The sequence below is a fragment of the Salvia miltiorrhiza genome, chromosome 8 (genome assembly GCF_028751815.1).
Source record: "Salvia miltiorrhiza cultivar Shanhuang (shh) chromosome 8, IMPLAD_Smil_shh, whole genome shotgun sequence".
In the NCBI taxonomy this organism is placed as follows: Eukaryota; Viridiplantae; Streptophyta; class Magnoliopsida; order Lamiales; family Lamiaceae; genus Salvia; species Salvia miltiorrhiza.
In genome coordinates this window covers 18,771,013-18,787,681 of record NC_080394.1, presented here as the reverse complement: position 1 = coordinate 18,787,681, position 16,669 = coordinate 18,771,013, and the positions used below count along the sequence as shown (strand labels likewise).

Genomic DNA, 16,669 nt, shown 5'->3' with positions numbered 1-16,669 from the left:
ACGCTGTTCAACTAGACCAGGGGGGGAGTAGCTGATGAGGACTGGAATACTCATTAGCGTTGTGCTTCGTAATCCAAGCTTATTTTACCTTGTTATGATTATTGTTATTATATAAACTAACGAACACAGGTCTAACTGAAGAGACTTGCTAACAAATGAGTACAAAGAGTCAATCAGCCTTGACCCAAGTACAGAGCTGCTCAGCCAGAACAGAGCAGCGCGGACCAGAACAGCGCAGCATAGCTGCGCAGCCGGAGCACGGCACCGCAGCACAGCACCGCAGCACGGCACCGCAGCACAGCATCGCAGCACAACAGCGTAGAACAGCAGCACAGCCAGAGCGCAGAGCTGGTCTTACTGGAGCCGGAGTTACCCGCTTCACCAACAAAGGACAGCGTAGATGGGTCAAATCAAGATCATTAAAGGGCCTAAATCCAACTATTAGAGTTCATGGGCCTAAGGCCTTTAGGGTTCATTCTCACAACTATAAATAGGAGCTTTAGCATTAGCATGGGAATCAGTTCATTCAAGCAACACACTTGTAACATGTAAACACTCTCAATATAGTGAAACCAACGAAGAACTCCCGTGGATGTAGGTCTTGATGGCCGAACCACGTAAATCCGTGTGCCGTTTATTGCTTTCGAGTTCTAGTTTAGGTGTTGGTGGTTCTGTGCTTCACCAGTACATCCTTTGGTGAGATTGATTCTAAAATTCACGAATTAAAGAAGGAGTTACAACAGAAAGATGAGCTTGACGAGCAGAGTTGTTTAGGCGAAGTGGATGTTATCAGGAGAAATGAGCTCCAAGCTCTCATTTCCCTTCAGATGAAGCATAAGCAGATGACTTTACAACAGAAGGCTAAACTGAAATGGCTTAAGGAGGGAGATGTGAATTCTGGCTTCTTCCATAAGGCGATTAAAGGGAGGCGGTTGAAGAATGACATAGGCGGACTGATCTTTGATAACTCATGGATCTCCAAACCGGAAGAGGTAAAAGCTAGGGTGAGAAATCATTTTGAAACCTTTTTCAAGCGGAAAGATAGACAGATGCCTGTTATTCCCATTGACTTTGTGAGAAGGAAAATCTCTGATGAGGACAGAAATTGGCTGATTAGAGGTTTCGAACCCGAAGAAGTTAAAGAAGCGGTCTGGAGCTGCTCTGGCGATAAGAGTCCAGGACCTGATGGCTTTAACTTTTCATTCTGGAGATCGGCTTGGCATGTGGTTAAGGAGGATATCCTCCAGGTCTTGAAGGACTTCCACGCGAACGGTAAAATTCCTAAAGGAGGTAATGCTTCTTTCATCGTTTTAATACCGAAGAAAGAAGGGGCTGATTCGTTGAACGAATTTCGTCCAATCTCGCTCATTACCAGCTTGTATAAAATCATTGCAAAGATCTTGGCGGGGAGACTGACGAAGGTGATGGGGTCGATCATCTCTGATAATCAAAGCGCTTTCGTTAAAGGGCGGTTCATTCTCGATGGTGCGGTCATTTTGAATGAAATTGTTGTTGAGTCAAAAAAGAAGCGACGAAGCCGGATATTCTTTAAGATTGACTTTGCCAAAGCTTTCGACTCAGTTCAATGGGATTTTTTGGATACTTTGCTGGATAGAATGAACTTCGATGGGATTTGGAGGAAATGGATTCAAGGGTGTCTACAGTCAGCCACGGCAAGTGTCCTTGTTAACGGGTCATCAACGGGAGATTTCAAAATGGAGAGAGGCTTGAGACAGGGTGACCCGATGTCTCTTTTCTTATTCCTCATTGTTGCGGAAGGGTTGAATGCGCTTGTTGAGAGAGCAGTGGAACGACAGTTATTGTTTCCTGTTAAGATTGGTAAGGATGAAGTGCCGATTACACACCTCCAGTACGCGGATGACACCATCTTTATTTTAGAGGCTGATGAGCGTAATGTGGAATCACTGAAAAGTCTGTTGCTTCTCTTTCATTTTGTCTCGGGTCTTGCTGTCAACTTCGCGAAGAGCAGCCTGATGACGGTGGGAGTGAATGTGTCAGTCGAGAGGACATGGGCTTCGTTTCTCCATTGCAAGATTGGTTACTTCCCGTGTCTTTACTTGGGAACCAAAATTGGAGGCCGAAGCAATGGTGTTTGCGAGTGGAAGTTCTTGGTGGATAAAGTCTCAAACAAAATTACAAGCTGGAGAAAAAGACCTCTCTCGTTGGCAGGGAGGATCACTCTTGTCAAAGCGGTGCTTCAATCTATTCCGGTATATCAACTGGCCTACGCTTTCATTCCCAAGACTGTGCTCAAGAACCTCAATTCTTTGTTCTCCAGATTTCTGTGGGGTGGAGACTCTCAGTCGACAAGAATCACCTGGTTTAAATGGAGCTCCTTGTGTTCCAATAAGAAAACAGGAGGTCTTGGGTTTCGGGATGTGGAATTGTTTAATCATGTTCTGTTAATTAAATGGCTTTGGAGATTTTTGGTGGATGGGGGAGCTTTGTGGGCGAGAGTGATCAAATTGATTTATGGGGAACTTGTCTGGGGCGAAGAGGGGGATTGCTCGATGGTGGGAAGAAGTGGGCAGTTGGGGTGGTGGGCGAAAATTGTGGAGAAAGGGGGAGGAAGAGACGATAGATGGTTCATTGATCACCTCCAACACAGTCTCGGGGATGGGATGAATACAATGTTCTGGGAGGACGTGTGGGCTGTTAACAAACCTCTCAAGTTCTCTTTCCCGAGATTGTATAACTTGTGCTCGAATAAGAAAGCCCTCGTCGGAGAGAGTGGGTTTTGGGAAGGAGAAGAGTGGGTATGGTCGGTGAATTGGAGGAGGGATTTGAGGGAAAGAGAGAATGGACAGGTGGAGGAACTTTTGAGACTTGTTGCTGCTTTTGTCCCTTCTACAGGTTTAACTGATGGATGGAGTTGGAGGGCAACTACGGACGGTAAATTCTCAACAAAGTCGGCTTATGATTTGGTGGCGGCTTCCAGAGAGGCGCAACAAACTCAACCGGCTGAGATGGCTATGGTTTAGGGAGGCTCCAACATCGCACAAAGCCAAGGTGACAGCGTGGAGATGTCTTAGAAATCGTTTGGCTACCTGTGACAACTTAAGAAGACGACAAATTCAAATTAGCTGGGAAGAGAGAGGATGCAACGCCTGCGTCGCTGGAGAGGAGACGACGGAACATCTGTTTCTTCATTGCCCGAAAGCTGCGGCGGTGTGGGACCAAATCTTCCAATGGTTACACATCAAAACGGCAAATCCTAGAGGTACTCTCCATCATTACACTTCCTTCATCTCTGCTGCCAAAAAGAAGAAAGGAAGAAGATTGCTAAATGCGTTATGGGTGGGAACGGTTTGGACACTATGGGAAAAAAGAAACTGAGAGTCGTTTTCAAGGAAAGATTTGGGATATTGAGAGACTTGTTTTACAGATCAAGGGTAGACTTTGGAGTTGGAATGAGGTCTATAAAGTTTTGGAGTTGAGAATCCCTTTCACCATGTGGTGCTCAAAGGGTTTCAATCTTTCCTTCTTGTTTTGATTGGCATCCCTGGTGCCTTGCTTTTTATCTTACTAAAATTTTAATTTTACCGATCAAAAAAAAAAGTATTATATCTTTAACACCGAGATTGTGAATCGCTTTTTGGATTATAAGGCAAATTCCAATTTTACGTTCCAAAATGTTAATTTTTTAACAAATACTCCCAAGGGGACACCAAGCGGTGCGACCTCCTGTGTGTGAACAATGAGGTCCGGGTTCAAACCTCACTGCTCCCCTTCCCCGACTCCCCCAAGTAAAAAAAAAACAAATACTCCCACTATAGATGTTGACATAGTAACATCTAATAATTTGTTTTTGAAGCATTATTTATCAGGAGGCATATCTAAAATTCATTTTTTAATTAATATTTTTTTCAATAAACACATAAAATTTGAATTTTTTGAAATTTAGCTCAAATTAAAATTTTGATCACATTTAATTTTACGTGAATGCTGGAGTTTTTTTATGTAATTATATAAATCGTTTATCAATTACAAACATAGTGTTTTTTTTTTTTTTTTTTTTTTAGAATTTGGCTCTAATTAAAATTCTGTCCACATTTAGAATTAGTATTTTTTTTCCTTTTCTCCTTTATTTTTTGCGCACATTTTCTACTTCTTTTTTATTTTGTTGGTATTATTTTTCCTTTTCATTTTCTTCCCTTTTATCATTTCATTTATTTTCTTATTTATTGTTCTTTTCTTTTCTTTGTTGTTGTTTTTTTTTTATTTTATTTTGAGAAGGGAAAATTGTATTCATCAACTCAAATCTTCAAATACAATATTCTCCAGCCATGAGGATAACTCCCTGTAGTCCGAATAGTCTCCGACAAATATGAAATATACTTTGAAGATCATGGATTCAAACGCTTCTTCCAATTGGCATGTTGCAGAGTATTAATATTGTTTACTCGAAAATTCTAAATTCCGACACTAAAAAAAAGGTTACAAATACACAAGTGCAAACTTTTTCATTGTAGGGAGGAAAAAAGAAGTTGATTTACAGCAATACTGTTTTTCAGAAAGTGGCCAAAAAAAATCTTACAGCTGTTTGATATCATTATTAGCACGAGACCGTTGATAACAAATTAACCGATGTAATTACAGAAAGCCGGTGATATGTTCTTTGTCACCATAATTATATATGTTCCACTAAAAATCTTCTCACAATTTTACCAACATAAAAATGAAGAGGAGAATCCTATCCTCATCTTTAAATCACTTTTCACAAGTATGAGTATTTCCAAACACTATTAACATATTGTCAAATCGGTCACTATTATCTCTAACTAAAGTGGTTTCTACTTTCTACAACCAAAATGACAAAATGTATATGCTAGCACGAGGACTAGTTCAAATCCTCTTTCCAATATTTATCAGGGCAACATTTAACCAATTATTATGAAAATAAAAATAATATTATACTCCTTATGTCTCATTACAAGTGGTTCAAAACTTTTCGATACAAACATTAAGGAAGATGTGTAAATAAATTTAAAGTGATGGGATCTACATGCATTTTGTTAAAGGTTAAAATTTTTCATTTTGAAAACATGTCACTTATAATGGGACAGCCCAAAATGAAATACAAGTCACTTTTAATGGAACATAGGGAAGTATATTTTAATTAATATTCAATATTTTAGGTATATTTTAATTAATATTCAATATTTTAAAATAATCAATCGTGGACATTAATTAGTATTGAAAAATAAAATATAAAAATTACTCCCTCCGTCCAACGAAATTGAGTCGTTCCAATAAAATTTAGTCGTATTCCTTCTCGGACCGTCTCAATAAAATTGAATCGTTTTCTATTTGAAATAAATTAAAATTATTTTTTCATTCGCTTTTTTTTTTAATTATTTTTTTTAATTTTATTTTTTCATTAAACACTAACTCAAATCGTGCCTAAAGAAATGCTTCGTCATCACCCGGATGGAGGGAGTATAAAACAATTATGAAAACTATTTAGATGCAACAATCTTGACTTAGTAATTATATACATAAATATAGACGTATGGATGTCAATCGGGTCAACTCACCGGGTTTCGGGCTAGCTCTATCGGGTTATGGGTTATTCGGGTACGGGCTAATCGTGTTGAAATTTTTTTCAGGTTAGAAATTTTCAACCCTAACCTTAAATGTTCGGGTTTCGGGCTAGCCCATCGGGTTCAAAAATTTATTTAAAAAAAATTAATTAATATATTTTTTTCACAATATTATATTTGTAATAAATAAATACATGCATAAATAAGTAACATTTCAACATCGACTTATATAATAACTAATATGCAAGTTTTAAAGATATAAAAATGTGATATTTTAATTAAATAAGTATCACTTATTAATTTTTATATCTAATATTTTATGTTAATCATTGGATTAAAAATATAAAGAAGTGAAATGATAAGTATAACTTTCTAATATATATAATTTCTAACTAGCATTTGTTATTTTTTATATTTATATAAAAATTAATACTAATTCAATTATCATACTCATAAATATATACAAAATTAATTTTAACTAAATATATATTTGAATTGAATATTAAAAAATAAAAAAGAATTTACAATTATAAAATTTAATATTATGAAAAGCAAAAAAAGAAGTTAAAAGAATTAAAAAATACTAATAAGAAAGAATTAAAAATACATTTTTTTTCAAAAAGATGAGAGAGGACAGATAAATTTATAAAATTTTAGTATTTAAAAAAAATTATTTTGTACATTTTAAATCAAATATTTACACAAAATATATCAAATCAAAGCTCTTATCGTGATCTTTAATTTGATATGCATATTAAATATTTTATAATTAATCGAATTTTACAATTTTGAAAATAAATAAAACAACAAATAAGAATATATATATATATATATATATATATATATTTAAACATAAATCTTCAATTTTATTATAACTACAAAATTGTCACTCAATTTTAAAATTGATTTGAAATTGATTTCAAATTGAAAATTGCTTTTTTAATATAGTAAAGATATTAAATCAAAATACATCTCATAAACTTTTGAAAAAATATCTTATTATACTACTTTTCATAAGTAAAGTAATGATGTTGAACCAAAAAATCATATAATCAAACGATCACATTATTTTCAATTCAACCCTATAAAGTTTCGGATTAATTTTGGGTTGACTCTATCGAGTGTCGGATTATTTGGTTATGAGCTAATCGAGTTGTAGTTTTTCAGCTCTAACCCTCTCGAATTAACGGAGCAATCGGGTCGGCTCATAAATTTCGAATTGGATTGACATTTTTTATAGACGGGTATATTTGCCAATGACAATGCATGTAACACATTTGTCATACAAGCATAGCTAACAACGACACGCTGCCACGTTTTTCCCACATTTTGTGTAGGAGATGCACTGAAGAAATTGAACCAAACGCGTCATATTTGAAGTTAGGTTTTATCACTCTATTCCGCTCAAATACAAAGCTGCTAATGTCACACCAATAACAGCTTCGCTTCCTATCATTATCACTCCGATCCGACGCTCCACGCTTCTATTTATAATAGTTATAAATTAAATAACTAAATATATTTCAAATTATGATGTTTCTTTCAATTCTATCACAAATTTTTTACTCGAACCAATAATATATCCAAAATATGTAAAACTCTGCAAACCTATATCATCTGACATATTTTGACGCTTAAAAATTTCTAATTTTATTACTCTTTGTGCCCCATTATATTTGACTCAATTCTTTTTAACATATAAATTAAAAACATAAATTATATAAAATTAGTAAAACTCATAATTTTTAAGAATTAAATATATTTTTATTAAAATGAAAAATTTTAATAGAACGATCCAAAATAAAAAAAAACGAATCATGAGGACGGTGTGACTAATGAGTACTTAATATATATCCAAATTATGTAAAACTCTCTGCGGATTTATCATCTGACATATTTTAACTCTCACAAATCGAGTAAAATAGTTGCGAATTTAATATAACTTGATATAGGTCACGTGAGTATAAATCTTTTTAATAGTAAGATTAAAAAAATGTGATAAATAACTCAATTAACTAGTTTGATGAATTAAAGAATAATAAATAATTCATCTAATTTTAAAGTGATAAATAATCATTCAATTACATGATTAAGATTTCAAATTATTTATAACATGTCAATTCATGCAACTTAATATTTAATTAAATTAAATTATTTTATTAAATATAATATTAAACGTCTTTCAGCTTAATTAACTTAGTTACTCCAGCCTAGTTTCCAAAAAAAAAAAATGAATAGAGGATAAATCTGCGTAATTCTTTGTAATTTGAATATTTAATAGATCAAAATTGTAATTTTTATATACTGTAAAATTAAAAAAAATACTATTTTAAATTTATTTGATTATTTAACTTACTATATTAAATGCTTTTAGAGACTAAAAACGGTTAGTCTGTAGTTCACTCATAGGTGCTCATAATTATTCTTGAAAAGAAAAAAGGTGTTCATAATTAAAGATGATCCATTGTCACCTCCCATTCCTCACTCTCACTCCTCTGCACATTCCTCCTCTCTCAGCTCAGCGGAAGTCACACGACTGCTCCGCCGCCGCCGCATCATTCTTCCATTCCTCCTCTCTCAAACACACACACAAAGTTGATCATTCATGGCTACTATTATTTTCACCATTTTACTGCTCCACATTTTACAAGGCACAGGTACATATATCCCACAGGACCACATCGCTTCTGTGTGTGTCTGAATTTTGATTTTGATTTTCAAATATTGCGATTTATGCAGGAGTGTCAGCTGCGAAATTCACATTCGTAAACAAGTGTTCGCACACCATCTGGCCGGCGGTTCTCGGCAGCCCGGCCCTCGAAACCACCGGTTTCGAGCTGCCGGCTGGCGGCTCCCGTGCGTTAGCGGCCCCGGCCGGGTGGTCGGGCCGATTCTGGGCCAGAACCGGCTGCTCCTTCGACGCAGCCGGCCGCGGTTCCTGCACCACGGGCGACTGCGCCTCCGGCCGGATGGAGTGCGGCGGCGCGGGGGCCACCGCCGCTACGCTGGTGGAGTTCACGCTGGGGTCCTCCATGGACTTCTACGACGTCAGCCTCGTCGACGGCTACAACCTGCCGGTTATGATCGACGCGCGCGGCGGGACGGGGCAATGCGCGTCGACAGGCTGCGCGGCGGACCTCAACGAGAGGTGCCCCGCCGAGCTGAGAGCCGGGGGCGGCGGCGCGTGCCGCAGCGCGTGCGACGCCTTCGGCACGGCGGAGTACTGCTGCAAGGGGGAGTACGGTTCGCCCGCGGCGTGCAAGCCGTCGGCGTACGCGCAGGCGTTCAAGAGCGCGTGCCCGAAGTCGTACAGCTACGCCTACGACGACGCCACCAGCACCTTCACCTGTGCCGGCGGCGACTACGTCATCACCTTCTGCCCGTCGCAACCAAGGTACAACTCTGTTTATGCACATCTTTTCTAACTTAATTGGATTTTAGTTTAGTTTCATTTCAGCGTCGTGTATAGTGTATATATTTATTACTAATCCTTAAATTTCATAAAACTTTTTCTTGCCTAACCATCATCAATAATGATTTCGTAGCCAAATTGGGGTCCATTTACGTTTGGAAGTCAATTTCGTAAGTTGAGATATTTAAGGTTTCAAGCCGTACGCTTAGTGAAGTTGTTGTGAATAACACTAGCTTGTAATTTTGATGATGACGGGAGAAAGCTGTCGAAACCTAATTTCAATACCTATGCATGTGACGTCCTAACATTAGAGGTGTTCACAAGTTATTCGAGGTTTCACTCGAAAATAGCTCGTTGAAAGCTCAATTTGATAATAAACGAGCATATTTCAAACTCGAGCTTGACAATGTTGGGCTCGTTGCATTTCAAGAACACATTCGAATTTGTATATTTAAAACATGTTCGCTAGTCTATTGATGAATCTTTTTTTTTTTAAACCAAATAAACCTATTCATGAAACTTTAATCAAGCTAGTACACGAGTCTTAAACGAGTCAAACTCGATTTTGAGTAACAAATTAATTAAGAGCACATTTTATGAAATTTTAACGAGTTCGAGCTCGAATATTATATATACAAATATCAAACAAATGAGTTTGAGCACAAACCTATATACAATATTATCGAATATCTCACAAGCTAAGCTTGAGCTCGATAATTGAATTGAATGGCCTGTTGAACTCGATCAACAATATAGAAGCTCGAATCTTTCGACCACTAGAATATTTAAACGAGTAAGACTCAAGCCGGCTAGTATTTGGCTCGACTCGTCTCCTCAGTTCGGGTTTAAATTAGGAAACCTTTATATGGATTATTAAAAGCGCGCGTTACAATAGACGTTACGAGACAAGGCAATTTTGAAAATAAAATACTATATATACAATTATTTTTTTAGAAAAAATAGTTAATTTTGTTAGAACGAAAAAAAATTATTGTTACTAAAATTAGTTAATACGCTTGTAATGAAACCCGGTGCTTACTATTTTGCAGCCAAAAATCATCGAGGTCAAAAGACGGATCCGAGTCAGGGTCAGGGTCAGTTGGAGAGACCGTATTATCAGACGGGTCGTGGTTGGCGAATCTAGCCACTGGCCACACAAGTAGAACATATACATTTGATGTTACTTTACATGGATTAGTTATTGTGGCTGCAGTTGTACATGTAGCTGCAAAGCTAGTGCCCCAATTGTGATAGAGCGACTATACCTGAAATTTAATTGTCACATAATAATCATACTGAAATACTATGCTTTCCCCTTCAATTTAAATCGCATATATACATGTGGTTCAAACTTCAAATAATCAAAAGATTAGGATCAAAGTTTTAGATTTGTAGTGCTCAGCTGTGCATGTGTTTCTAAACATCCAAGTTGAGCTGGTGATTGTAATGGAGTAGAGTTGAGCAGGGTCTTTTGCCCATAAGTACTATATGTCTTCATTCATGTATTTCAAACTATGCTTCTTGTACTTTATTTTCTTGTTTAGCAGTTGGTATTATTTTTATTTTAAATTGTAAAGCATATTTGTAAGTTGTCTACTAGCTAGTAGTTGGTGTTGGGAGCTATTAGTACTTGAAGTTCCATAAATATAAAGCTTGGAGTTTAAATAAAGTCTCTCTCTCGCTCTAGCTAGTCGTGGTTTATTCTGGATTAGCTATATTCTTGGAGAATATTGTAGCCGAGCCGCCATATGAAATTGTACCATCTAAATTGCTTGCAATAGAACAATGCCTATAAGGTGGTGAGTTGACCCAAGTCGTATCCCTGAAAAAAACTTAACAAAGCTAATGATAATTTATGCATTAGACAAATAAAAGCAAATAAAAATATAGATATCTATATCTATACTATATTAAAAAGGGAGTTTTCAATTGAAAATTAATTTCAAATTGATTTGAATGGCAATTTTGTGAATATTGAAAAAATAAATGGCTAATTGAAAATTTATGTATAATTCTAAGAACGTGGTTTTGACCACTTCTTTTAAATTTTAGTTCAAAATAACGTGTCTTTATAATCTGCAAATCATGGTATTTTTTTACAAAAAAGAACAGCATATCATGTGCATAATTGCATTTCTCATGCAATTATATCTAAAAGTATTTCGAGTTTTTTAGATGAATAAAATTAGTTATATATATATATATATATATATATATATGATTTAAATTTATTTAATTTGTGGCAATGTTTTCGTACTAATAATATTTTATTTATTTATATAAACATATTTGATATTTATATAGATTAAAAATGAATCTTTTTTAAAAATGGTTTACATTTATTTATTTTAAGATTTTCAAATTCTTCACTACATATTAAATTTTAATGTAAATTTGAAATAATTATATGGTATAACTATTTTACTTTTAGTTACATACAAAACATACTGACTATTGTAATATGCAAGAATTAGTTTGTACATAATTTTTTAAAAAAATTGAGTTACCTTATCATAATTCTATTTTTTTTCGATATAATGTAATTATTATTTTATGGTACTTACTAAATTTAATATTATACTCATTGAGTTGATAATATTTTTATTATATACTACTTCGATTAAAATAATATATTTAACAAAAATTATTTTTAGTTGTTAGTTAATCTAATTATAAAATATTTAATATGCATATCAAATTAAAGATCAAATAAGAGCTTTAATTTGATATATTTTTATGTAAATATATCAATTAACTTAAAATGTAAAAGTTATATTTATTGAAAGATTAAAATTAACAAATTATCTCTCCGCTTTCATCTTTTTTCGAATAAATTAAAAAAAAATTATTTTCATTTTAACCTTTAGTTTTTTTTTTTTTTTTTGCTTTTTCATCGTATCAATTTTTATTCTTGCGAATTCTTCTTTATTTTTTAATATTAAGCTAAAATATATTATTTAATTAAATATAATTTTTTTATTATATTTATAAATATGATAATTGAGTTGGTATCAATTTTATATAAATATAAAAATGTTTCCCGTGCATCGCACAGGGTGCAAATGCTAGTTAATTAATAAAAAACAGTTCCAGGATATGCGATTCTTCGCTTCGAGAGTTAAATAGGCTAGCAAATAAATTTATGCAATCAATAAATTCCAACATCTTCATATATGAGCTAAATCAATAACTTTTCGTATTAATGAATTGAAACTAAGCAAATTAAATTGCAAGAATGAATTGATAATTAGACTATTTGTTTCCTATCAAATCATGCATCAAATAACATAATTTTCTCTCGATCTCATTCTTTATTTGATAATTAAGATTAATTAATCAATGGCCAATTGATAATCAAAGATAAATAAAATCGGGTAAGCACTAATAATTCACAAACAATATTAACTCTATTGATTTAAATAGCCAAACCTTAAATTTAGAATTTAGTTCGCCATGGATAACAAGTTGAAGCAAAGGAAAATAAAAACAATCAATTCAAAGAAAGAAAAGATAATTCTTACAATCCAACGTAAATTCTTATCCAATATGAGTTTTTCAAAGTAAATCTACAAATGTAAGAGTTTGTACAAGTTTTTGAATGAAGAAGAAATCCAAAATGACGAGTGATGCCAAACCAGTCGAGGCTTCTATATATCTCAAATCACGCCAATAAATGTCCCATGATCAGCCCGGGTTGAGGATCTAACCAGTGCTTCTGCCCAATTTGCTACTAAACATGCGTCCAACCAACTCACCCTTTTTGTCTTCTTAATTTCCACAAAATTCCAGTCCTTTATTTCGGCATCAAAATTCATCTGTTTTAAGGCATGACTATCTAAAACGATCCATAATTCACTAACTAAGTTCGACTATATAAAATTAAACCAAATTATCTACACGACTTTGTAAGAAAATATGACAAAATAGGCCAGAAAAAACGACATAAAACACTTCCAATCAGATCTCCTATGATGAGCTCTTGGATTGAATACTGAAAATGTGTCTATTTCCATCTTTTTTACTTATATCGTCTATTGGTAAGATTACAAAATATTTCTCCTTAGAAACAAATTACTACCCCGTGATTATATTATATAGTTACTCAATGCAGTTAAAGACTTCCTTGCAAGAATTGAACTATTCTTTGGCTACAAAAAAAAAAAAAGAGGTGTGAAAAAAAGCTATTGGCTTCAAGCAATTGTCGGTGGACCATCTCATCGGGAAAAAAAACATCCAGTACTTTACTTCAGATTCGATTTGCTTCTTTCGTTTTTTAACATTCAAGTATTTACCGCCTCTCTCTATATTACGATACGTACATTTGAAAATGTACCATCAAGCCACCTATTGTAACTATTAAATTACTATATGTTCACAATTTCCCAGTAGTGATTACAATAACCAGAAACATACATTTGCGTTTTCATTGAAAACAAAACAAAATGCTTCAATCGCGCGTTTATTATTAATACAAGAGAGACTAATTCCATCAAATAAAAAGAATTATCCAATAAAATTCGAGAATTAACACTCAGGCATCATAATATCTAATCTTTTTTGCATGTTAAATTGTGCCTTCCATCGTTCATAAATTCCAGCAAAAAAAATCTCGCGCCTCGAGTCACATCACCGTCCAATAAGACGGCGGGTCGGTTTTACTCGACCGATTCACGTTGCACGGGCTGACCCACCCAAATATCTCCATCTCTAGCGGGTCGGGCCGATCAATTAAACCGCCATAACTGCAAACATAGCTGCTGCAACGAAAATGGCAAGAATCCGACAATAATGGATTGGCTTATGCCTCAAATCACCACCATTTGATACCAACAGCGCGCTGCTGCTTACCTCCTCACTTGCTTTCTCACTGCAAATTTTCAATTATCCACAAACAATCATGATATTTTCTCAAATAGTAATTTGATTTAATTACATGAAACTCAATATATATATATATATCGAAAAATCACCTGGTAGAGGGAGTAGGGCAAAAGGTGACGACGTAATCGGCTGAAGCACACGTGAAGGTGCTGGTACCGTCATCGTAAGCGTAGCTGTAGGCGCGTGGGCACGCGCTCTTGAACGCCTCCGAGTACACGCTGGGCCTGCAAGTATCCGGCGTGGCGTACTCGCCGCTGCAGCAGTATTTAGGGTCCCCGAAGGCCTCGCACGCGCTCCTGCACGCCCCGCCGCCCGCGGCCTTCTGCTCCGCGGGGCAGGCGGCGTTGAGGTCCGCCGCGCACCCCGTGATGGTGCAGTTCCCGCCGCTGCCGCCGCGGGGGGCCACGAGCATGGGGAGGTTGTAGCCGTCGACGAGGCTGACGTCGTAGAAGTCGAGGCCGCCCGCGCCGTCGAGCGTGAATTCAGCGAGGGTAGCTGGCGGTGCCGCCCCGCCCCCGGCGCACTCGATGGCGCCGGAGCCGCAGTCGCCCGTGAGGCAGGCGAATCTACCGGTGTCGGGGTCGAGCGAGCAGAGGGTGCGTCCCCACATGCGGCCGGACCAGGAGGGCGGGACGGGGACGGGGAGCGAGTCGCCGGAGTTGAGGGGGAATCCGGTTGTCGGGAGCTGGGGGGTGCCGGCGTTTGATAGTAACCCCGGCCAAACGGTGTGGCCGCACTGGTTTACGAATGTAAACGTCGCCGGAAACACGGGTGTAAGTGATAGAATGAGGATAGAGAAGACGGTAGCGAGGGCATTAGCCGCCATTGATTGATAAAGATTAATTGGTGGTGAAGAAATGAGGAAGGGGTGACGATGAATTGGAATAAATAGGGGAAATTGTTAACCGACATTGGCAGAGGGAGACGAAGCCGAGTGTGCGTTTCAATAGGTCGGCAACTGAATTAGAGAATTGAATTGTTTAATGCTGGGAATTCGAGGAGAGGAGAGCCGTTGATGGAAGGAGGTCCAATGGAGGTGATGACGTGGGGCCCACCTGCTTGTAAGAAAGTGCATTCAATTTCACCCCAGATATTTCTCTCGCTTCCTCACATTTTCGCCAACTCTAAAATATCTCAACATAATAATTGAATTTTGTATGTTTGCTTCTACCGTGTTTCTTGCATACAAATTTGTTCATCATCATCTGATTGCACATTGTGTGTGTGTGTATTTTGTATTTCAAGGATTTTATATTTGCATGTTATATCCATTTAGTAGGTACCTCACTAATTTATAGTGTGTATTTTTGTTAATAGACTGGACTGCATTTGTATAGTAGCATTGGCTCGTGATATGCTCACGTTTTAATTGGAGATGATTGCGACCAAATTATATTGAATATCGATCCAATCCACTTAGCTTCCCAACCGACCGACCTTATTTGGCTGTTACTTGTTAGAGAACTTAAGAGTTATTCAATTTTGACTCTCTTATTTTTTATTCAATTTTCTTGTCTCTATTCTCCCCTTTTCTTTGTTCTATTAAAGCCAATTTATATACTTTAGGGTGGATACAACAGTGAAGTTGAAAAAATAAATTTTACAGTACCACATCAGCGTCATATCAAAAGTTCGAAGAACCTCTTATCAGCGCAGGACATACGGAAAGCGTTTACTTATGTATATATTTATAGAATGATAGAATTATACTAACTGCGCAGGATTTACAAGCTGATCTCGAAGACTTGTATTTGAAGAAGCAAGCCTGCGCAGCCATACTGAAGGACAACTGGAAAAGCAAGTTACGCTCTAAGATTACTGGAGTCGGTCGGATGGAACAAGAGAAGGAGACTCCTGTGCAGACACCCGAGAGCTCAGCCAGCGCAGTATCGACCTGCAATACCTCAACCATAAAGCTACGAGTTAGTTAGGAATGAATAGCTTTTTAGATAGTGACCGCCGCTAACGTTGGTACATGCAGAGTACGTGAGAAACATGAAAAGACCATTGTACCCTTCGCCCTTGTAACTCCTATATATATACTTCATGTAGTCATCTTTGAGGGCAAGTTACATAATTCAATAGAAATATCTGATATTCTTCAAGTGTTCGGGGGTTCAAGTTTCTATCTGAAATTCCCGAGTACACAGGTCGACTTCCTACCCCATTCTTATGTGTTTAGATTAGGTGTTGGTTTCAGGCTTTACCAGAACTTATTTATGAATTTATTTACAATAATAAACCTAAAAAAACAATTTTATAATACCATGAGTATTATATTTTTATATTATACATATATATTTATATATTCATGTTTAATTCAATTCAATGTTAAATTTAATATATGTAATTTAATTTATATAGTTAATTTATTAAAATTAACTAAAATTGCTTCCAAAAAAATATTGAAAAGCAATACACTTGCGTGAAAATTAGAAGAAATCAATCAAAGGAAGAAAAAAACAAAAAAAAAATGAAGGAAAAAGAAATTTAAAAATTGATTAATTCAAAATAAGAGAGAAGAGAGGGGAAATAAGAGAGAGATTTTTTTAAAAATAATTATTTTAACCTTTAAACTATTACTAATTTACATATTTTAAATCTATTATTTACATAATATACGTGGTGAATCCTCAAATTGTAATTCCCAAAGCCCATTAAATTAAGAAAATATTAAGAACTTGGTACTAAAATAATGATGAAATTACAAAGGAATGAGGTGCAAGCTCCTGAACTTCTTCTGCATCTTGTCGCCTTTACCAGCCTTGTCTAGCCTAGCCACACGAGTTCGAAAACTTTATTCATCACCAAT

At 35.9% G+C, this 16,669-nt stretch overlaps 3 protein-coding genes across 3 annotated transcripts in view; 2 read left to right on the top strand and 1 right to left on the bottom strand.

The window, feature by feature from the left end:
- The window catches only part of LOC131001633 (uncharacterized), a 465,975-nt gene that overhangs the window by 147,294 nt on the left and 302,012 nt on the right, over nt 1-16,669 (top strand). The window lies entirely within an intron of this gene.
- LOC131001644 (thaumatin-like protein 1) lies at nt 7,936-10,370 on the top strand. The gene is made up of 3 exons (XM_057928200.1): nt 7,936-8,221; nt 8,304-8,958; nt 10,026-10,370. The coding sequence occupies exons 1-3, from the start codon at nt 8,170-8,172 to the stop codon at nt 10,225-10,227; spliced, it is 909 nt and encodes a 302-aa protein (XP_057784183.1). The 5' UTR covers nt 7,936-8,169; the 3' UTR covers nt 10,228-10,370.
- On the bottom strand, nt 13,375-14,813 carry LOC131001646 (thaumatin-like protein 1). Its single transcript, XM_057928203.1, has 2 exons — nt 13,947-14,813; nt 13,375-13,843 (listed from the first exon to the last, which is right to left on the bottom strand). The coding sequence occupies exons 1-2, from the start codon at nt 14,681-14,683 to the stop codon at nt 13,705-13,707; spliced, it is 876 nt and encodes a 291-aa protein (XP_057784186.1). The 5' UTR covers nt 14,684-14,813; the 3' UTR covers nt 13,375-13,704.

Excerpts from the sequence above, each read along its gene's own strand:
- LOC131001644 (XM_057928200.1), top strand. The coding sequence starts at position 8,170 with ATGGCTACTATTATTTTCACCATTTTACTGCTCCACATTTTACAAGGC. Across the intron at positions 8,222-8,303 it reads CCACATTTTACAAGGCACAG|GAGTGTCAGCTGCGAAATTC; the intron begins GTACATATATCC and ends CGATTTATGCAG. Across the intron at positions 8,959-10,025 it reads TTCTGCCCGTCGCAACCAAG|CCAAAAATCATCGAGGTCAA; the intron begins GTACAACTCTGT and ends ACTATTTTGCAG.
- LOC131001646 (XM_057928203.1), bottom strand. The coding sequence starts at position 14,683 with ATGGCGGCTAATGCCCTCGCTACCGTCTTCTCTATCCTCATTCTATCA. Across the intron at positions 13,844-13,946 it reads TGCCCTACTCCCTCTACCAG|TGAGAAAGCAAGTGAGGAGG; the intron begins GTGATTTTTCGA and ends GAAAATTTGCAG.